At 43.2% G+C, this 23164-nt stretch overlaps 2 protein-coding genes across 2 annotated transcripts in view; both read left to right on the plus strand.

Annotated features, from left to right (window-relative positions):
* The first annotated feature begins 1029 nt into the window (after positions 1 to 1029).
* LOC118214511 (norrin-like) lies at positions 1030 to 10862 on the plus strand. Its single transcript, XM_035394513.1, has 3 exons — positions 1030 to 1115; positions 6098 to 6498; positions 10638 to 10862. The coding sequence occupies exons 2-3, from the start codon at positions 6307 to 6309 to the stop codon at positions 10860 to 10862; spliced, it is 417 nt and encodes a 138-aa protein (XP_035250404.1). The 5' UTR covers positions 1030 to 1115; positions 6098 to 6306.
* A 6461-nt stretch (positions 10863 to 17323) lies between these two features.
* The window catches only part of LOC118214289 (amine oxidase [flavin-containing]-like), a 30650-nt gene continuing 24809 nt past the window's right edge, over positions 17324 to 23164 (plus strand). Inside the window, exon 1 of the mRNA XM_035394154.1 lies at positions 17324 to 17751. Coding sequence (XP_035250045.1) covers positions 17703 to 17751 — 49 coding nt within the window. The 5' untranslated portion in view covers positions 17324 to 17702. The remainder of the gene's footprint in view (positions 17752 to 23164) is intronic.

A 23164-nucleotide genomic window follows, 5' to 3' on the forward strand; every position in this document is an offset into this window, starting at 1 on the left:
AGCGCCAGTGTTTGCAGCAATCTAACGTTGACTTTTTCTTGGTCACACTAAGTTATAATGAATGGCATGTTCAGATCTATGGTCATGACTCATTGAAAATGACTAATTAATTTCCGACTGGCTGCAGCTGCTTTTGAGGGTGTGCATGTCTCTCCTTTAAAAATAAACAATGCACCATTCCTTCGTGAAAATCAATAATTCCTCACTTTTTAAAGTTTTTCTCTATGTAAAATTAATTTGTAATTTCTTCTCACTGAATATTAAAGATTCAACTACGAGAAAAACATCACCAGTCATTCTGTGCAAACAAAAGCACAGAACCTCTGTATGATGATCACTAGTTTTTGAATGTGCAAATTGCATTTAACTTGCTACTTGTCTTTGTTATTTTTAATGGATGAGCTTTTCTCAAACTATGAGAAACAATTCAGGGTGTTATAACAGGGAGTTAAGTATACTCCCTCGTACTTCATAAAAAATAAAAACATGGAAGAAGTTAAACCATTAAAGAAACACATTTCATGCGAGATATCTTTCTAAAAATGCCAATTATCCTACAGACTTACACTGTTCTAGCAATCTGCAATAAGACTGGAGGGCCATTTATTTTTTTAAATTAACTCATTTCGTTAACAGTTTTACAACCCTCACATTGTAAAAAGGGTTAGACTTTTGGCTCATGTATGCCAGATTTCACCTATTTTCTTTTTTTTTTTTTTTGGGTGTGTGTGTGTCTGTACACGTTTGCTTCTGTGGGACGGTCTGTGTGAACGCGTGTTCCTCCTCTCGGGAATATAGGGCTTAGTGTGTCACGTTCCACATCTGACACTGATCCTCAAACGCACAGCTCTTTATCTAGTTATTCCTCGGGAAGGGGAAAAAAAAAAAACGTCAGGAGGGAGGGGCGAGAGAGGAGTGGGAGGCTGAGGGGGGGAGAGCGACAGCTCTCACACAACCACTGCGTGTGTGTGTGTGTGTGAGAGAGAGAGAGAGAAAGAGAGAGAGAGAGAGTTTGGGGGGAGGGGGTGGGGGGAGACAAAAAGTGAATTGTTGGAGAAACTCAGCTCCATTTGATGCCGATGCTGGATTACCTCACATCTACAGCCCGGGAGAAGGTAAGACCTGCCGCTGCTAATGTCGAGTTGACAGGGATCCTGCAGCGTGGCCAGCGCTGAGCCCAGAACCGGAAGTCACTGTGCCTGTTTGCTCGTGGCTCGTGGCTCGTGGCTCGTGGTGTGACGTGCCGTTCCTGACATCACAGCCACTGCCGGCAAATTCCGGCAGCGTTTGTCTGTTCATCCACAGACAGACTGGGACCATTTCAGCTTGATTTGAGATCGTGCTTGTGTCCGCTCATTGGGAGGTTTTAAAGGGCTTTCTAAAGGCGAGAAATGGTCTTGATATTTCAAGTGTACTATCATGGATATCTTGTAACGTGGATATGTTGAATGTACCACATCACTTGTCACTGGACTACTTACTGTGTAAGTACATAAAATACAAACAATAAGTGTTTATTGCATAACAATCTTGATATTGTAGGTATTAATCAGCATTAGACATGAGCAGACAGACTCATTAGAAGGTGGGCACTGCAGGGAGTGTATTTGTGAGCAGGGTCCTGGGGTTAGGCTAAGCCTTTAAGAGTAGGCTATGTTTTTTTAATGCATTTTCAGCATTCTGAAAGTCAATGTTCTAGAACTTCATTGCTTTCAGTCACAAAATTGATTTATCTCACACTTTAAATGCTAAATGGCACGTGCAAGCAATGGTGGTGTGCATTTGGCGGTCCAGTAGGTAGGGCAGTGAGATGAGCGCGGAGCCCTCTCACCAAACAGACCGGGAGTCAGGGTGCAGAGAAGAGACCCCTGGTGAACAGTAGTACCGAATGGTACTCCTGCAGTTGGAGGGCATTGCGTGACTTTCCATGCACAAGCAGAGGCGGTGAAATCAGCCTAGCCGTTCAGGCTGCCTCTGAGTGCCTTTGTTCTTCTCGTATTTAACGTTTCGTCACCAGGGTGCTTTTTACGAGGAGCGAACATTCTTCCCGCACGACAAATGCCGCGGCCGTCTCACTCGGTGATCCGCAAGAGAATCTGGAGACGCCTGAGCGAAACACGGGATATCAATGCGTCTGGACCGCTGGCTGCCGAAGGGTGCGAGGACCTTTCGCCCTCCAGAGCAGATCGAACCGCCTGCCCCCTTTTCTCAGAAGCAGGAATTGTAAAGCTAACATTAGCTTAGCTCTGGCTGGGTCAGGTCAGCTGTCATTGGCTGTGGGCAACCCTCAAATCCACAGTGTTGGTTTTAGCTTTGTGGCAGGGGATATATTTAGTGGCGGGCTTATCCCTGCTGTAGGGTAGGCGCTGGTGCATGGCGTTGGCACACGGTGGGTGGGTGGGTTTTTGGGTGGGTGGGGGTGGGGTGGGGGGGTGGGGGGGGCTGGGGGCAGGCTACGGTGATGCGTTACCCCTGCAGGAATTCTCCCCTTGGCTTATTAAATACTTGTGAATCGATGTTGCGTTCAAGGAAACAGAAGCAGAGACATGGCCTCCACAGCCCTGGGACAGGAGGCACACTGGTGCAGGGAAGCAGTGCTGCACAGATTCTCCACGTGCAGTGCTACACCCAGTGATGGGCTGTTGTCAGCATAGCAGTTTCAAAAGCTAGACCTGGAGCACTTCTCAGCGGTAGATGACCAATACCCATACAATCCCTCAACGCACGCAGGCTCTATGTGCTCCAAAGCATGTTGCATGCTTTACGAAGGTCAGCACCGGAACACAAGACCCTGCTTCAGTGCTTGCTATCAGCTCAGTGGAATAAACCCTTTGGCTTAAGAGGAGCATGTGTTGTGATGCACTGTAGTATTGAGAGCAGATGGAACTGGAGCTCCTGTTCTGCACTCTTAAAGGCAGTTCACAGTCCGTTGATGTTTGAGTTCCTGATGGATATCGCTACATTGGCTATGTTTACATACACCAATGCCCTGATATTCATCCTGTTACGTTCAAGCACAGTGTCGGTTCGGTTCTGAAGGGGTGCGACAACCCTATTCTAAAACCAAATTCACGACCTGAAAAATTCAGGTATTGACCCGTCATGTTTTCATACACAGAATATATATACACACACACACACACACACGCGCACACGGTTCTGTGGTCGCTAACGGGTTAATGCATGACGAAGCCCTTGGCTCGCTAGAGCTCAGTGAGATGAGGAGTGCCATATTCTAACCAGAGCTGCATGGACAGCTCAGAGCATTGACACGCGGCAGAATTTCACAGACCCGATGACACAGACGGCTAGGCCCCTTCCCAGTCAGCCCTGCTTCTGGGGGAGGGGGGGGGGCGGGATCAGGCACAATCAAACCCCCCCCCCCCCAACCCCCCCATCTCTGTTTCCACCGTGGCTCTGTCAGGGGGACACACCATTCCTGGGGCCTCCACGTTGAGCGTCTGTCCCGCCACGGCTATCGCAGCCAGGGGGAGGAGAAACCGCCGGAAAGTGTTCAGTGACTCAACGCCGCTCAGAGGTGCGCTGGAACGCGACCGACTGTCCGGCACAAATGACGGCTTGTTTAACGGGCTGATTCTCCCTGGGAGCCGGGACAAGTCAATTGCTTTCCACATTGTTGAGTTTTAATCAAAGATCAAAAGTGACTTCAGAATTTGCCTTACAATGCGGCCTCTATCTAATATATTATCTTAATCACAAGGGCACTAACGACTGAGTAACAAGACCGTATTGGACCTCCATTCACTTACAAAAACCTGTCAGTCAGTCGAGTGCAAAATACAACGATCGTCTTAAATGAAATGCCAGACATCGACGTTTTGTTGCCAATACATTTCCAAGTGAAAAATGAAGATTTAGTTTGAACTGTCGGATCATCTCACGATCATCGTTTTACACATTCAGTAATATTCTCACACTACACGCTACACCACATGTTTCTGTGTTTGTGCCGAGCTCGCTTGGACCGACCGAGATCATAGCCTTGCTTCGTGAAAATTGTTGATGAGATGTCAAACTGTTAAACATCACTCAGCTTGGAGTTCTCTCAAATTCCAGAAGCATGACTTGTGTCTTTGTAAAAGTTTGACTGCCAACACTTTTTATTCAACCATCCCCAAAACATAAAAACTGCTAGTAAAAGTAACAGAAGTACAGCGCTGTTTCTAGGGGATTAGCTGAAAGCCTTTTTTAAACATATTGTCTTCATACTGTATACTCTTTTGTCCACTAATAATTCTAGTAATTCTGTAGCAAGCTGATCAAAGTTTTACAGATATGTGTATTTACACACACCATTCATTTGCACGCACATACCTCTCTGTAAGGACGGAGTGTAGCACAGTGGGTAAGGAACTAGACTTGTAACCGAAAGGTCGCAGGTTCGATTCCCGGGTAGGACACTGCCGTTGTACCCTTGAGCTTCAGTATATATCCAGCTGTATAAATGGATATAATGTGAAATGCTATGTAAAAAAGCTCTGGATAAGAGCGTCTGCTAAATGCCTGTAAGCCTATCTGTAAGTGCCCAGCGGAAACCCTCACGAACTTGAGGAGAACATATAAACTCCACACAGCAAGGTACTGGACGGGATTCGAACAGGAGACCTTCTGACTGGGAGGCAACAGTGCTACCCACTGCCCTACCGTGCCGTCTTCAGCCAGTCAAACATAAGTGGACTACATGCCAGGCCTAGCACATGACACGACTGGTAGATCAGTCTAGCTGGACCACAATCCTCCTCTCTGGGACTGGGAACCCATTCTAAAAAAGCTCAGTTGCCCTGGCTGCGTGATCCTGTAATGATGTTGGAACTCCCAGAGTGTCTGTTTGCGTCGTACATGAAGAACTCCCAAACCACCTTGCAGGCCGGGATCTCTGCGCAACCTCATTAGAGGATCATTTGTTTTGTCGTTATCTGTCATCGGCACTGGCTCAGAACAGAAACACTGTCAGTGATGCTCAGCCAGCACCAGTGCTTCCCATGCCTGTGCGTGCCTTTTTATTACGCCTGACAATAAGCAACACTGAAAGGTTGTCTGCTTGTACAAAGACTCCAATATGCTGCCTCATTCGCCTAAAATGAATTATTTATTTTAACAGGCAAACAGATACTTACGTTTTACACTTACAAGGCAAGGAATGTTGAGGTTAAATGATTCCTTCTCAAAAGCAAGATATTAGAGGAGAGTTTCAAATAAACTTCATGTACTGGGGCTTTAGCACAAATTGGGGAATTCAAGTTGATTTTTACAAAATGAAAGGAAATTATAAACATGCAGATTTTAATTTAATTATTATTATTATTTTTAGAAATAATATCAAACAGATCAGCCATTGCTTTTTTATTTTGGTCCAGTTACATTTGGAGTTTCAGTGTTGCAGGCTACTGCTCTGTCTTTCCTAAGCTGCAGAAAGCTTATTAGCAACTGAATGTAAGTGAGTTTTACTGCTATGCCTTGAAAAAAAGCCTGCACAGCTACCATTGTCAGGAGGACAGTAAATGTATATAGCATACTTAGCTAAACTCCGGCCGACAGCTGATTTACCGTTGTGTGAGAACTTGCGCAGAGACCTATTTCTTTAAATGAAACATTAGTTTCTGGGGAAAAGTTTTGCTCCGGGCTATATATTAACGTATTTGGTTTCTCGTTTGTGTAAGGAAAACATTGCGTTTTCCTCGGGGATCGCTAGACTAACCAGCACGCCTGCCACTTCTCTGTCTGAGACCCAGGAGCCGTCACCTCAACCGACTGGCAGGCGCGCACTCCGGTCCCGCGCCAAACAGCGCGTTCTCACTCACACGCCTCCTCAGGAATGTTCCAGTCCCGCACCTGGCCTCACCTGCTCCGTGCTCTTTCACTTCTGAGAAAGGAAAGTCCCGTCTCCGCTCCAGTACAAGACGGGAAAAAAACAAAACAAAACAAAACAGCGAATCAGCCGCAACATTCAAATCGTTACCCGATGTCCCGATCCTATTTTATAACGTTTGTCGCTGTTCGCATTAAACGAAGGACCTTCGGATTACCTTACTGATACGTTCACCGTGACTAATCTACCTCGTTTCCTCTTTGGCAGGTCGAGGCAGATGGGGAACCAGAAAAGATGGAGGCGTTTGCTGCTGGGACCTCCCGTACCTTCCCGTTCCTCAGCGTGAGATCCGGGGGTGCGAGCAGCGCTGTTCACAGCCTTCTGTGAAAAGGAGTTTGGGAGGAGGGGGGCTGCCTGCCTGTTAGCAAAGTGGAAGCGAGCCGCTTCCTTCTCAGTACACCCCAAGCAGAGTCAACATGAAGACCCCGGGCTCCCTGAGACAACCTGGAGCCATGCTTCTGTTGGTCATCTGCCCCCTGCTGGCCATGCTGCAAGGTGCGACCAGTAAAGCTGAGAGTGGACACCTGGGCGACTCTGACCCAGACAGGTGCATCAGGCACCACTTTGTGGAGACCATCACCCATCCCATCTACAAGTGCAACTCCAAGGTAAGATGGCACCAGGTCCACTCACTTCCACTCTCACTTCCAAACACCATGTCCTCAGGCGGAAAAACCTGCTCTGGGAAAATGTTCTCCTTGCTTCATGTTTTCGTGGAGCTGGGAATACTTTATCACAGCACCGCAGACATATTGCCATTCCTTCTGAGAGCATTGAAAGGTTTGCTTTCTTCTGTGAAGACAATGCACACCTTTCTATCCCATTCCATTTTGCTTGAAGAGAAAAGTAACGTTGCTCTTGCTTATAGCACGTTATCATGTTGAGGTTGTTCACTAAGTATCACCATTTTGTAGATGAAGGTGTGTTTGGATAATTATCTTAAATTGTTGTCTGTGATTCAATGTCTGGTGACTTATGTGTAGCATATTGAGATTCCAGTGGACCATGTGCTGTCTTCATTGGAAGAGAGCATACTGCATCTTACTTCAGTAGACAAAAAAAAAAATTTGGTGTTTTGTGAAGTCGGTTCTAATTTATGCACAGGTGTTTTGTCTTTTTTTACCTATTTGAAGGAAATACATATTTCCGATCTTCTGTCCTAATGAGACCCCGGACAGATGTTCGTACTCTGAACCACAGACCTGTTCCCATGTGGCTCGCTGAGAACAGCAACCGCACAAGAGGTCACCACCTGCCAGGAAGCAGCACATCATAAGCCCCCAACCTGGCTTCTAACAAGCTGTTTAATGCAGCAAGCCAATTCTCCAGGCAGATTTGTGTATATTTTCTTTATCAGTCCAGCCAGGTCTCTTCCAGACAAGAGTCAGTTTTTATTTATTTTCACCACCGGTTCACGATTCCCGCCTCATGACCTCTAGTTCTGTTTCCAACAGCACCCTGGCAGACCATAGTGACCGCAAGGCCTGCTGTCCTCGAAAATAATCCTCCTCTGAGAACAGAGGTACCTGCCTAATAGCTTTGGCCCAGCGCACTGTAGTATGGCCATTGTAATTAATGTCCTTCGCCATATCCACAATATCACACAGTGAAATGTTCTGTGTTAAATCAACTCTTGCGGGGCACATACGGTCCCTGGTCCGCATGTAGTCGAATGTGCTCTGTGAGAGTTAATTTAACACTGTGTATGTGTCTTGTAGGAATCAGGCTGCTCTAAAAGGAGAATGCATGTCAGTGGAAGTTGGAACTTGACCTCAGTTCACCTGTGGCCCACTAGGGAGAGCCGTGTGTGTGTGTGTGTGTGTGTGGCAGCCCATTTCCCAGAATCCCTGTCTCTCCCAGTTGGGGCCCATCATTAGATAGCAGACATTTGCTGGGCTGTGTTTTCAACCCCTCTCCCTGTCAACCGAATGAAGAGTTGGCAAACGTCTTCCAGCCTATCTAGGTTCCCTTCTCCAAACATTAGACATGCAGATATTTGGTGTCTGTTTCAATTAGGGCAACTGGCAATGAACAGAATGACGCGAGTTGGACGGTGAAAAGGCTTGCGTCTGCGACTGATAACTTCCTTGTGCGCCTCGAGCATCACCGTGCCTGAGAGGAGTACTTCTGGGACATCTCAGACATTTCCATCACAATTATTTTGAAAGATACTGCTGTGAGAGTTTGAACTCACTGTTAATTTGGCGGGTGCTTTCACCTAAGATAAATATGGGGCCCTTTGAAGACTTTGTTTGGTTTTTTTTATAGTATTTTGGATGAAGTCTCAAGCTGAACTGGATAATGATAACACCCTCTAAGCTGGAACTTCACAATCTCTCACAAATTAGCCTATAGTCCCAAACACCAGCCTGCTGCTGTTCCAGTACAACACAACTTCTCAATTCAAAAAGGCACCGCAACGCATTTCTAGAAGACAAGTGTCAAAAGCATTTGTCTGAGGGCTGTTAGGTGGCTCATCCTGTTAATAGACTTTTCCAGCGCATGGATGGACCCCATGGTCTGGTATTGAACGTGGACTGTGCCAGTGCCGACCGTGGCTGGCTGGCTGCTCCACAGGGCAAATCGGTGCAATCGGTGCTGGCATTGCCCAGGCAGGGAGGGTTTCAGCTGGCTGGGATGACAATGTCCCATTGTGCCAGCAACCTCCATTGGTGACCTCATTCTTCCACTGACTCATGCCTGCGCAGGCCCGATTTGTCAAAGTGGTAACATCATCTACTTTGGAGGATAGCACGTGCTTGTCTTGGGCCCTTCTGAATAGAAGGAGCTAAGAGTGTTGCTGCCTGAGCATGATTGGGCATTCCAATAAAAAAAAATTTTGAATTCAGTGTTTGGTTTGATTTCCTGCGCATTTCTGTATCTATACGTGACGTTTCAAACTTAGCATTTAATTTTTCCGATACTAATGTGAAGAGAACGTAACATCGATTCTGGCTTTCAAATAGAAATCCATGTTAAATGTGAATTGTCTGAAGGGGCCCTTCACAAGGATCTTCCATGTGGGAATGAGTTTAGGGCTTCCATATGAAGCTGCACATGCTGCCCTATCACAACGAGGTCCACCTGCCAGCTGCCCTATCACAATGAGGTCCACTTGCCAGCTGCCCTATCAATGGAAGGCCTGGAGCCACACCTGCCACACAGCTGTTCTCTCCATACATGTCCTACCCTGGGGATTCCCTGTGTATGTCCTGTATGTCCTACCCTGGGGATTCCCTGTGTATGTCCTCTCCTGGGTATTCTACGTCTATGTCCTCTCCTGGGTATTCACCTTACCTACCCCAATGCAGTCAGTGTGAGAGGTCTTGTACCTCTCTCTCTCTGTTCCAAAATGCGAAGGATATACCTGTTGTTTAAGTGAAATATATGTAACGTGTAAATATTTCAATTATTCCACCATTCATATCTATGCAGTTTTATGTACTGTCCATTTTACTGGATATGAGACCTTGAAGAATAATGAAATGTGATATGTGATTTTGTATTTTAAAAAGTATATCATTTTTGAAAGCTGTAATACATCTACAAAGTTTTTCATAGATTCAATATGTGTTGACATGCCTTCAAATGTGTCCCTTTGTTTTTGGACTTTATGCACCATTACATGTTATCTTGGTTGTATCCCTTAGCTGAAGTAGACGATCTCACATGGTTGACTCAGAAGCTGCACTTGTCTGGCTTCCTCATGCAGATATCTTAATCAGTTAGCCCCGCCCATTCGGACATCAGAGCACCGGGGGCTGAGATACAGCCCGCGTCTGACTGATAGTCGACAGACACGACAAGAGTGCACTCACAGAGGGGATAGGAGGGCAGAGGCTCATTTCCGGGCCACTTTGAGACGCTTAGCTTTGTGTCTCCATGGGTGAATCGCACATTTAAAGACGTCATAAATTAAAAAAAAATATTCCTTATCCCCCGGTGTTATTATATTGTAAATTCAATGTGGTCTACTTCTGGTAATTTTTAATCTGAGAAGTAACGGTTGAACCTTAATCAATGCTGTTCATGAATTAGAGGACGCAGTTGAAAATGAGTGCAGTAAGGGATGGATTTAAGATGGCGGTTCTGTGTCTGCAGACTTTGGTGATCAGATCGCTCAGGTTTTGTTTCCTCTGCCCATTAGTGTCAGTGCCCGTGCTTAGAGAGGGAGAGAGCTCACGACTCTGAGGATAGCATGAGGCTAAAACATTTCCTTTTTTAAAAATCTTTCTACTTCAGTCACTCACGTGAGCGCTATCTGTACACAAGTCCATGAATATATATATATATATTTTTTGCCAGACCTCAGTGTCTTATTGTCATCTTGTGCGGACAGCATCTTTATTTCTCTTGTGCAGTCACCTGGCTCTGCGCACCCATGTCAAGAACTCTTCACTTTTTTTTATTTTTGGCCTGAGCACAATAACATTTTTTCTTCCCTTGACAAATACAGTGAAACAATTTGCACAATACCCAGACAAAATTATGATACATGCAAAGTGTGTATGGTTGTAGGTTCATGGACATGTGTGGAATATGATGTGTATGGTTGTAGCTTCATGGAGATGTGTGGTAGGTTCATGGATATGTGTGGAATTGGTTGTGTATGGTTGTAGCTCCATGGACATGTGTGGAATTGGTCATGTATGGTTGTAGCTTCATGGACATGTGCGGTATTGGTTGTGTATGGTTGTAGCTTCACGGACACGCATTTTGATGGGCGTTTTCCCCTCCGGTCCCACAGATGGTGCTCCTGGCCCGCTGCGAGGGCCACTGCGGCCGCACCTCCCGCTCCGACCCGCTGGTCTCCTTCAGCTCGCTGCTGAAGCAGCCCTTCAAGAGCACCTGCTTCTGCTGCCGCCCCCACACCTCCAAGCTGAAGGCCGTGCGGCTGCGCTGCTCCGGCGGTACCCGCATCACCGCCACCTACCGCTACATCCTGGCGTGCGGCTGCGAGGGGTGCAGCTGAGGCGAGGGGGGGGGGGGGGTTGGGGGGGCAGTTCTGTTCCGGCCTCAACTGCTGACCCTGGATCAGTTTTGGGATTTCTTCCACACGGCCGTTGGGGTTAGGCCTTAGTGCTGGGTGAGCTGCTCCTGGATCAGTTTTGTTTTTTTCGAGGGGGGGGGGGGGGGGCTGCTGTTTTAGAACACGTCTGCTGAGGCTGAGAGGAAGAGAGGAGGCTTGATCGCAAAGCCATGCCGAACGTTTCAAACCAGCTGTGTGGGTACAGTATGTGTCTCATAAAACAATGACAGTGTTAAAGAAATTCCAGGTAACAAAGAAAATTTCTCAAATGTGTGCTGAGACGCATGGACTGAAGAAGGACCTGGACCCCGCCTCTTTACCAACCCATTAGTGTTTAATGCATCCATTTCTGCAAAGATTATTCCTGTTGGCCATTGGCATGTTGCCAGAAGAAAACCTTTTTGGCAAGCTGGACCCCCCCAGGTGTCATCCGACATCGATTTACATGTGGCCCACAGGGTGTTTTGGCCTGAGAGCATGAAGGCCGGCATGTCAGGAAGATTCTGGAATTATCAGGACTCCAGGTGTGCCAAAGAATTTGCAGAGCAGGCTATGGACTCAGATGAGACGATGAACAGCTTATTCCAGGTTTAAAATGTGGCCGTGTAATACCTTTAAGCTGTACTTCAGCTATTACAGATTATTATAAGACGTGTTACTGTTAAAATGACCATGATTTAAAGTATCTATGATATATATATATATATATTTTGTTGCTATCGTAATTATTGCTACTTATCAACCAGGAGGATCCCATACACATGGAACCTGGCCCTCCAGTTGTTGGGTTTTATATCAGTTTGAGAACATCATAGAGAGCAAAGAGCTACTGGAGAGAAACTGGAAAGACAGTTTTCCAAACTCTTTCACCCAGAATTTTCATATTAGAGTTTGGAAACATGAAAATAAATTAATATTAATACAGGAAATGCTGTAAAAAAAAATTGAAATGATTTTTCAGAGTTGGCACTTATGGCAGCAGAAGCCAGCCACAGGTACAGCTACAGCATTCCCATTTCATCACCGAACACTCGGACACCTGACAAAGACCAAGCAGATTGAACTACGATAGTGATAACTGACACTGTGTGTAGAACCTTAAAGTTTAAGTTCATGTTAATACAGACACATCCTCAATGATCATTTTTTTGCAGCATTTGTTTTATTCTAGTTGAAATTCCATTTTCTTGTACTGTAGAACGTGTCGTAATCAGAAATTGCAACGCACAGCTTTTGTGGTACGAATGTGAACCCAATAAATACTTTCCTTTTGTTCTTAAAGATTGGATGCATTGTGTCAGCTGTCTAGTCAAACACACTCCAATTCATTAATACAATGTGACTTTGGGAGGGGGTGTAATTTAGCCAACGTCTAATTTGAAAGATCCACAGAGAATTAGCATAATGGCTGTCAGCTGAATGGGATGCAGGAGGAAGGGTTCTGCTTTATACATCTTTCTAAGATGTGCCTAAGTGGCTTTGTACCGTTTGTACTGTTTCGTGATTTTTCCATCAAAAGTTATAGCTCACTGAAAAATTTTAAACTGAACATTTTCTTAGTTTTCTGTATATTTGATATTCTTGGGATTTTTGTGACGCTGTTGTTTGCGGCAAATACTGTTAGTTTCGCCTTCTCATTTTTTCAAATTATGGTGGCAGTTCAAGGCTTTTCCCAAATCCCAAATGTGCTTTTTCCAGCATAGCTGAATCCTACTTTCATTTTTTCATTTCTTCGGAGACTGAGCATATTACCATTTTTGTAAAACATACAGTTTTTGTGTTTTACATAACAAAAGGAACACAGAAAGCCATGGGGAGCGAGAGCCCCTCAGAACTGATTTCTCATAAGTCTGGCCTGATGAATAAAACATATCTCTCCTTTAAGTTTAGTGTAGCTTCGGTGTCATTGCAGAAAGGGGTTGCCCTGGCATGTGGGTACAACCACACAGCATAAATTGGGGGTGCGGGGGGGAGGGGGGGAGGCTCAGCAGTGCATTTCTAAAGAGATAACATATGGACACATCCAGAACATGTGTGTGGAATACACTTAATGCACCCAGCAAGCAACAGCCACAGATTTTGCCACTTGATGTTTTAGAGACAAAGTCTGGTGTCCTTTACCTTCGTGAGTGTATGGTTAACATTTATACTTTTTAAAAATATTTACAGACGAAATGATGCCCTGTATAGGTGTGGAATTATTTCTGGGACCATGGGAAGAACTTTAGTGATGTATAAATATGTACAGGCACACATTCTATACATGTGAAAAGGATGGTATAGGCAAAGAAACTCAAGCTACACAATGCCATCCCTGAACATTTAAAAACATTTTAGAACATAAGAAAAAGTGATGGATGAGAACAGGCCATTCAGCCCAACTTGGCTTGTCTTTTTCTCTTTTTTTGCAATTATTTAAAAAATTTTTTTATTGTGAAACACTTTGAAAAGAGAGAGAGAGAGAGATAAAAGAAATTCTGGTCACAGAAGTGCCCCAAAGTCACATTTTTCATGAAGGGGCCCCTCGCCCACAAAAGGCAGAGTGGAGGAACTCAAGAATTTAGACTGGAAGGTTTTTTTCTGTAAGGTGGAGCCTTGCAACAAAACAAAAATTCTCTAGTATTAAGTTTAATATGAAGTTTAAACATTTATGTGTTTTTAATTTTGGTCCTGTATCTCCATACACACAAAGATCTAATGACAAAAAAAAAAAAAACATTCACACAACCATGTACCCTTGCTCCCTACTCCTAAAACACCTGCCTGAGCAGATGTTCCTTCAGTTATCTCTCTGGCCCCCGTCCTATCACTTCTGCTGCTCTATTACTTCCTCTTTTGAGGCTTTCCAGCGTCTGGCCACATATGGCCCTCAGATCATTCAAAGCATAATCAATATGATAAGCACTCTCACATTCTCTCACAATCTCTGGAACAATCATTACCATTCTGCATATCGTAAAGGAAGACATTCAAAGCACACTGCCATTTCAGATGGCAGGTGTGACACTTCTATGATCTCCCTGGCGTACGTGTGTTCATGTGCCGTTTGAATTGTTTTCCATTTTACTGTAAAAAAAAAAAAACTACAGAAGAAGAACAATAAAAACATAAATATATGAGAAAAATTTACAAGATGAAATATAGTATTTTTATTGGGTATAGTGTTACCAAATATGGGTACATATTGCAGTTATTGCAGTGGGGTTTGTTTCTTTCTTTATTTATTGATCCTTTATTTAACCATGTGGGTGAACTGAGAACTATGAGAATCCCCTTTTGGAGCAGCAGGAGATGGGGAATCAAAGAGGACAGGAATGCTTGGGGTTTCTGACCCTAGTCAGATTTAGGGGTGAATTTGGTGAGAACTTAATCAGGATACAGGGTTGACATCCTCACTCTTTCAGTAAGGGTCATGGGATCTTTTATGGGTTCTCAAACTTGGTCCTGAGGGACCCCCTAGGGGCCAGTTGTTGTCCCAACCGTACTTGCAATCCCAGAATTTTAACAAGCTGTTAATTGTTCTTAATTAGATGCTTTTCATGTTTGGAGCTATGCAGGCCATGAAGAATACAAGTCCCATATTCATATTGTGCTTATATTGTACCATATATACATAAAAGGAAGTAAAATAAGCTGATAAGATTAAAGACTGAGGTGAATCAATAGGCTCCTAACTGGTGAAAGTGTGTACAAATTGCACATTAATTTGTGCCGTGTTAATAAGTTTAAGGAAAAATATTATGAAAGCACTTAAAACATGTTTTCAGCCACCTTAATTTAGCAAGAGATTGGCTGCAACGAAAACCAACACACACACACGGGGGTCATCCAGCACTGAGTCTGAGAACCACGGGGGTCAACACTGAGCCAGCCATTTAATCCACCAGGACAAGGTCTCACCTGAAGATTCGTACTTTCTACAGAACACTGCCCCTATCTCCAGGCTGTCTGGAGCTTTGGGTTTATTTTGGAACAGTAGCTTTTTTTTCACTAAGAGGTCACCCATTCAAGCTCCAATCATTGCCCACACACACTTAACTTCCCCGGTTTTAAATAAGAAGGATACAGGGTGGTCCGACTGCTTGTTTGACAGCGCCCTCTGCTGGCTATAAATTATCAGGAAACTCGCCTCCATATTTGATGCTGACCTCTTATAGGTTGTGGAACATTTCCTTTGAATGTGTTCGTCTGAAACTTTGAATAGATTTGAATATATAAATGTATACACATGCATGTGAGTGTGCGTACATGTTTTTTTGTGTGTGTGTGAGAGGGTTGTCAATGACCATTTTCAGACGAGCAAGACTCAAGTGAAAATTTAAAAAGAATTTTTAAAAAATGTCATTCATTACATTACATTACATTCATTTGGCAGACGCTTTTATCCAAAGCGACGTACATCATTTATGCTTTCATATTTGTTTGATTCATTACAAAATCACAATAATGTGATTTTATGCCAGATTTTTTATGCCTCTCAAACTGCTATTCAGTGTAACCAAAATCTATTGTCTGTCAATTACACAAAACCAAAATTAGTTAAATATCAGTATTCATACTGGCTGAAATGTATACATTCTCAGACATTAAATTAGATAACCACTAAAATGTAGCACCTTTCAGAGATGACCCAAAAAAAAAAATTCTTAATAGTCAGCTAAAACTTTAGAAAAATAAAAGCCCTTTCTCTCATCAAGACTTGCTCAATGGCTTCTTGCTCAAAAACCATGTTGTATTTTAGAATCCTACATTGGTTTCACCATTTGACCGTAGCTGCTGTTTACACCACATTGTGTATTCTTATGAATAATATTCTTAACCCCATCATGAATATATCTATGTGAGGGGGCCTGCCTCCTTGCTCGGAAAGCCCACTTTGCCGCTCAGGACAGAGAGGACAAAGATGTGCTGGCCTGGTCCTTAGTGGCTTACTCCTCAAATGAGATCAACAGTGGATTTGGATTACAAGCAGTATGTCCATTATGGAGAACATAAAGTTCTCTGTTAGCGATAGCTGCTATGCTATCGCTCACAAATGTGCCAGAACAGATACTCTCACATAAAACTCTCATGTAAACCTTATGCTATGTTAATTTTTTTTTAAAAGGTAAAATTATTCTGGAAAACAACAACATTCCCCATATGGTATTATGCACAGAACTTACACCTTACACCTACCCATAGGTAGAAAAGACTGGCTCCCATTTAAAAACCCAGACACACAAAGCTTGAACAAATAGTTTCTCTCTTGGGGATTCTTACCAATTTATTACAAAGTGTATACTTTACAAGTTCAATGTCTAATATACATTTCTTTGTGATTTCTTCTGTTCATGTTTTGATTTCTTGGCTTGTTTTTCTTTGTGACTTAAAATATGTTTTGAGTCTTTTTGTTCCTCAAGAGACAGAAGGACATTGATATTTTATTTATTTGCACATTTTTTTGTATTTTATCTTAAATGTTAACCTATACTGTAACTGCCCCTCCCTGCTCCTCTCCCTCCCTCTCTGACGCGCACGCACACCCACACACACACACACACACACTATCAACACAAATTTTCATATTTTTGCATAAATATTACTAAACGTTTAATTTAAAACTAAATGATTATGCACACAATCCTCTATACACTAAATGTGTTTGTAGCGAGGATATTGACAAGACCGGACACGCAGCCTGCTTTTGAATAACCAGGAAGACGTAGGCTATTTGATTCCGGTGATTAATAGTTTCCTCCTCTTTTATCCACAAGGGGTCGTTCTATAGTCCTAAATCTCCAAGGCTGGAAGGAACCGATGAAGCTCGTTCCATAACGTTTCATAAACATATTGTGTAAAACACGACAGAACAGGCAAATACGACAGCTGCTGTAAACAATTAAAATTATTGTAGCCTATATAGATCTACACACAACTAAACGTAATGGGTCTAATGAATTACAATCTAATAAGCAACCGTTACTTAGCCAATTGGGTGAAACTAAAGGGCCAAAAAAAAAAAAAAAATCGTATAGCCTATTTATAGCCTACATGCACAGACCTACAAAAGAAGACCATATAGGAAGTAAGCTACATTTAAAATACGGTGCTTAGGACCGTTTCTGCTTTTGGGGAGAAATTTTTCAATAGTAGCTGGTCTATTTCAATTAATACTCTGACCAGCAGCCTAATTTAATAGCATACAGCAGTGGTACCACCCAGTAGGTTTTCATTTCAACCTTAATTTAGCACACTAATTAGTAGCTGAACAAGGTCTCTAGCTATTGAATGAGGTGTCCTCTGCTAGGGTGGGCGTGAAAACCTACAGGACGGTAGATCTCCCAGAAAACAGTTGGTTACCACTGGCCAACAGCAAGATTTCTACATTGCATGATCAATCAGCTTTTTAAAAAATTAATTAAACTTAACCTCGTATTTGGTTGAGTTAAAAGAAAGAAAAGAAATGAAAGAAAACATACACATATACACTTCATAAACCAGTGTACATTTGCAGAGAAACATTTCACACATTCACACTACTGTCGTTGTGATGCTCTTGCATTCACTCTGCTGGTAAGAAGAGGTGGTGATGAGATACGGTACCTGCACACGCATGGGTGGGGAGGGGGTAGCTTGCTGAAAGTCCAGAGTTCAGCGGTACCGGGGACTCAAACCGAGAACTGGCCAGAGGCGGAGCTCTCAAGTGGGGCTGTCTCTGAGCCTTTGATAGAGATACGAACACACACTTCTTCTTCCTTCCAACCGAGCGAACGGCGGCCGAAGACGCGCAGAGCAAGCACCATGACGGAGAACAAATACGACGTGATTGTCATCGGGGGAGGTATCTCAGGTCAGTGCAACAAAGAGCCACAACAACTTATATTTACTTATATTGGATTTTATAACGCACCGTAAGAATCTATGAAACAAAATATTTATTGATACTAGATTTTTGTTTGCCAAATAGGCTACTAAAAGATGCGTTCCAATCGAGTATCGCTTGTTGCTCTACATAAGTAGCTGGATAGCTTCTTAGTGTTGCTATTGGTGACATTAGCTACGACTTTATGATGCATATTTTGCAGTAGCAATACCAGATGATGAAATACGTGGGCTTTTATTAAATGGAATATTAATTTGCTTGCACGTTTATTTAAGATATATATTAAGTTGATTTATATTGATTTCTAGTGGTTGTGTTCATTTTTAGAACCATCGATTTTGTAATATGTCAGTACGCCAATGAAACAGGTGATTTACTGCAATTAAATTCATGATTGTAGCTAACCCATGTCGTACTAAATTAACACGGCTGCACACGTGTTAAATCTATCTACTTTATTTAGTTTGTCATGTTTTACTCAATTAATTTTGTCGCATCCTTCGTAACTGAAATGACAGTTTTTACAGAACGCTTTACAGTTGCAGTTGGCGACAAAAATCGAAACGTGTTTTGGAAAAAAAAAAGTTTATATGTCACAGGATATATGATCTACTGCGCTTTGTGCCACTGCTTTTCTGTATGATAGTGTATAGGGGAGGGTAGATGGATGTACGACGTGCACCCTATTAGTCCTTAAGTAACACGTGACTAGGTAGGCTATTGATGCGAAGGTTAAAGAGCGAGGACCACATGGGATTTCACACATCGTAACCTACACCACATGACTACATTTTTTTTGTCGGACAATTAATTTTAATTAATTTTAATTGGTTTTCTTACATTCGCTTTCACCTAACAGTTGACCAGCATACCAGCTCGTGGTGTATTGTTTCATCATATTACATATTACAAATTCAATAGCCCATTAAAGTGGTTTGATGGCTTGGGCCAGGTATGACCTAAGCGGAATTGCAATTTCTCTGCCCTCTCAACTCAACTACCAGGACATAATCAACCTACAAATACAACGTTAATATATGATGTGTACGTCTACTATGCTTAATAAGAGTCTGGCCATGCAGCCACAGTGCAGAGAGGAGAACTCCACCAGAAACCAGTGTGTGGGGATGGCCTGGGGTTAATTGACAACTGGGGCATATGGTGAAGCAAAGGTTTCAACGACTGACACACGTCACGTTGGTAAGCTGAAGGGAATGTCATTTGCCACAGACTATTGAAGCAGCTGTTCCACTGCATGAGAGCTGTTGATTGTTAAGAAATATAGTCACATTATAAATGATTTACTAACTGATTTTATGCAGAATCTGAGACTGAGAGCATGTTTCACAACAGGCCGATATTTGCCGCTGCTCACCGTAAATTACTTATGAAAAGAGACTGATAAGATTTTCTAACAGGACTGAGAATTCACTTCCCAATAATTGGGCTGTTACTGGGTCAGATGAACCAATAATTAGAACTGTGTAGTTTCATTTGGTGGAGAAGACAAACAAAGAAGGAAACCTTGGGAATTTGATTGATGTACCGAATATTCATAAAGTGCTAAGTCCCTTTCAAGGGCAGAAAAGAAACCTAAGTGCCCTTTAATGTGACCAGGGGTGCCAAGTGCCGTTGCTGCATGGATTCAACAAGGCGCTGGAAACATTTTGGTCCATGCTGTTAGGATATTTTGCCCTTATTCGTGGAGTCAAATGCAGGACGATGAAGAACACACTGACAAAGTTTCCTCAGAGGATTTGTTGTTTAATTCAATGCGCAAGGGAGAGACAGACCCAGCACATTCGGGTGCTGCGCTGAGAGAATCTCTGCCCATCACACTGTGTGGTGTCTGGATATACAGTTTGCAGTCATACATATAAAAAGGTTGAGTTAAGTGGCGGGCCGGAGACAAGTGGTCTTGTCCCTTCCTGGAAACCCTCGCAGCCATTTAGCATAGGAATGTGCCATCCTTGCCGGAGACACTAGAGGTGTTATACGGAGACACACTACAGAGGTGCTAGACACAGTATGGTATGAAAAGGAAACTTAATACACTACATACAGTCTAATATATATACATGGTACTACATAGTTACATGAAACCTGTAACTAAAACAGGGAACCTATCAATGCCGACTCAGCAGCATCACGCAGTCCCTGCAGATTTTTAGGCCCCACTTTCATGCTGTGGTCCTCCTGTTCCACCTCATTCCAAAGGTTTTATAATGAGTTGATCTGGGGACCGTGCGGGCCACTGGTGTAAACTGAAGACGCTGTCATGTTGTCATGGAGCCAGATTGAGATTATGCATGCTTTGTGACCTGGTGCATTATCCTGCTGGAAGTATCCATTGGCAAATGGGTAGACAGTGAGTCATAAAGGGATGCACATGGTCAGCAACAATGCTTAGGTGTGTTGTGGCATTCAAATGATGCTCCGTTGGTATTAAGGGTCCTTTTATGTGCCAAAAAAAAACTTTCCCCGTACCATGACATCACCACCACAAGCCTGACACCGTTGACACAAGGTGGGATGGATCTATGGATTCTTGCTGTTTATTATGCCAAATTCTGACCGTACCATTTGTATTTTTGCGGCAGAAATCAAGATTTGTTAAACCAGGCGATGTTTCTCCCCCATCTTAAATCGTCCATTTTGGTGATCACATCCCCACTGTGGCCTCATATTTGTATTTTTAACTGACATGAGTGGAACCCAGCGTGGCCTTCTGCTGCTCTAGCCCATCCACTTCAAGATGCAATGCATTGTGCTTTCAGAGACGCCCTTAAAGAACGCTTCTGTCGTAAACAGTCGTTATTCAACCATTTGTGGCCTTTCCCCCCCATGAAACTGCCGCTCACAGGGAGGCAAATATATTTTATATTATGCTTTTATTGCCAGTTTCTTTAATTGAAGGGAGTGTGCACAGAATTAGCGAAATTGCCCCATGGATAAAATGTAGTCATATCTTTAATAACCACAGTCTACAAAAATGTGCTTTTGATCAGTTGTACCATTGTGTTTTGATCAGGGGTGTACAGTTTGATCAACTGCACGTTGTATGATATGGAATGTCTTAATTTTACACCCCAAAAGATAAGATAAAGAATGAATATTGATAGCATAAACTGGTTTTGGCTGCAATAGGTTAATAGGGTAGGTAAACTACAATAAAGTCAGTGGCCACTATTATTGTTGTACTTTTTTTTGCTGACATTAGTCATTTATGTTTGACTTTGTCACTGCTTTGCTCTCTGCCAAAAACGTTAGCATGCAACAGATTTCCGCTGTTGCCAAACTTGGCAAGATCTTGGTGGAGGGAGAAGGTGGAAGTTCATTTGTAAAGCATTTCCTGTGCTATTTCAAGAAGTTTAATATTAACCATGTCACTGGCTTTGTGACAGGGCTGAATCTGAAACCTTAAGCACATTTAACATTTTCCTCTTGGCAAAGATATATTTTTTAAGTGCGAAGATCTCTTTTAAATAAGTACAATCTGTTGTTTGGTAAAAGTTGGCAATGGCCACCCATCTGATCCCCTCCCCCTGGATATCCTGACAGGAACAAGACAAGGCCCAAATTGCTTTTGCTACAGAATGCCCTTTTAATATGGAAAGTTAGACCCACTTATTTTAATCAAGCCCCATAATTAGGCCTGGCGGAGAAATGTCACTTGAACCACCAACCCTAGAGGGTACTTTACTTGCAACCAGTGGCTCTGCAAATGCAATTATTATCTGCAAACTGCTGGACCGGTGCCCGCAGAGGCTGTTCTTGGTAAGCCAAGCTGACGGTTCATTTTTAACCCTTCTGAAGTGTGAGATCACGAAATAACGCGGTTAGCATGTTCTTAACCGAACATTGTAATGCTGATGCGGCAATCACTGCTGGTGATAGAATGCAGTGGTGTTCTAGAACATTCCATCCCTGAGTGTTCCTTTCGGCTCCACTAATCTTCCCACATGCCACGCTATTTTACATTTGACCATATAAGGTCAGACCTGGCCAGTGTCCTGGCTCCCACTGCCTCCACCAGCAGACCCTCCTCCTGATGGAATACAGGCATGGTAATGCCTGTATTCATTACCATGAATACACATGCATGGTAATGATGCCCCCCCCCACTCACAGAACAGTTAATGGCAAATAAGAGTGCTTACACGTCTGGCATGCTCTTATGATTTACTCTCTCACTTCTCTGTATATTGGATTTTCGCCTGTATGAGTCGAAGGTGATGGGCCTTCTAACTGTGATTAACTGTGTGACTGTTGTGCTGTTTTTCAGATATCCTCAATTTCATACTCTTCTATCATAAACTTTAATCCTATCCTTTGTATATGTTTGGGCACATGCATTGATACCCCAACCATTGTTAAATGCAGTTCTGACAACACACTCAGCTCTTTCACACCATGGTAGATCTAGACGTCTGGAGGGCTGGAAATCTACATTTTGAGAGACATTTTGACGTAAACGGACTAGGTTAACCCCAATATAGATATGGTTTTATCCGGATATCGCCTGGCTATGTCTTGAAAAACTTCTGCTTTTTCAACCAAACGTAGCCAGCTTCCTCAGCAGAACGCGGCGATGGCGTTTCACCAACTTTTCACCACACAAAAGATCACTGGGGAGGCACATTCTCAGGTCTGCTTTTTCCAGTCAGGGGTGTTGGTTTGGGTTGTCATGCTTCACATGAAAAGGTTACAAGATGGCTAAAGGTTCAGAAATCATGAAATCTGGCTTGAAAATAGAGCAGTTTACCAGAGAGCCACCAGTTTGTGTGTCCTTTCATAGTTGCCTCATTGATGGAAGTGCCAACTGATTTTTCTGGCCTCTGGTGCTTCCAGCTCCTGCTTGAACTGTAGAGTTAAGGAGAGGAGGAGTTTCTGGTTTGTGGTCCGGAGAACGGAAACAACCTTTACTGACCCAAAGGTTGAGAGTTGATTCAGTAAAAATGTCGAGTTGTATAAGTGGGTTGTGTGCTTAAAAATCATTGCGTGCAAGCTGCTCTAGGCAAGAGTATCTGCTGTATGCCATCATGTTGTCTAACAATCATTGAGACAGTTTTAACATAAGATTATTGGTCTGTATCTTGTGAAATAATCACTGGCTAGCTTGTGATTGCTTTGTAATTACATTAAGCAGGATGTTGGAGAACAGTTGGCATGTTGTGTTTTATAATTTATGTCCCTTCTCAACGAGAGAGAAAAGGTTTGCACCTGTAATGCTTGCAGTTACGTCACTAAGGTAGAGTTCGTCTTTGTTCAATTGTGTTTGTATTGTGTACATTAACTGGTATTAATCTATCTGTGCTACAGGCTGATAAAATCTGTCAAGGGTAGCTCACGGGAGCTTGTACAAATACTTATGTACAGT

This window comes from Anguilla anguilla, chromosome 15 (genome assembly GCF_013347855.1).
Source record: "Anguilla anguilla isolate fAngAng1 chromosome 15, fAngAng1.pri, whole genome shotgun sequence".
Taxonomy (NCBI): domain Eukaryota; kingdom Metazoa; phylum Chordata; class Actinopteri; order Anguilliformes; family Anguillidae; genus Anguilla; species Anguilla anguilla.

What these genes read in the sequence shown, in the direction of transcription:
- LOC118214511 (XM_035394513.1), top strand. Translation starts at nt 6,307, where the DNA reads ATGAAGACCCCGGGCTCCCTGAGACAACCTGGAGCCATGCTTCTGTTG. An exon ending in TCTACAAGTGCAACTCCAAG is followed by an intron (nt 6,499 to 10,637) that starts GTAAGATGGCAC and finishes CCGGTCCCACAG; the next exon opens with ATGGTGCTCCTGGCCCGCTG.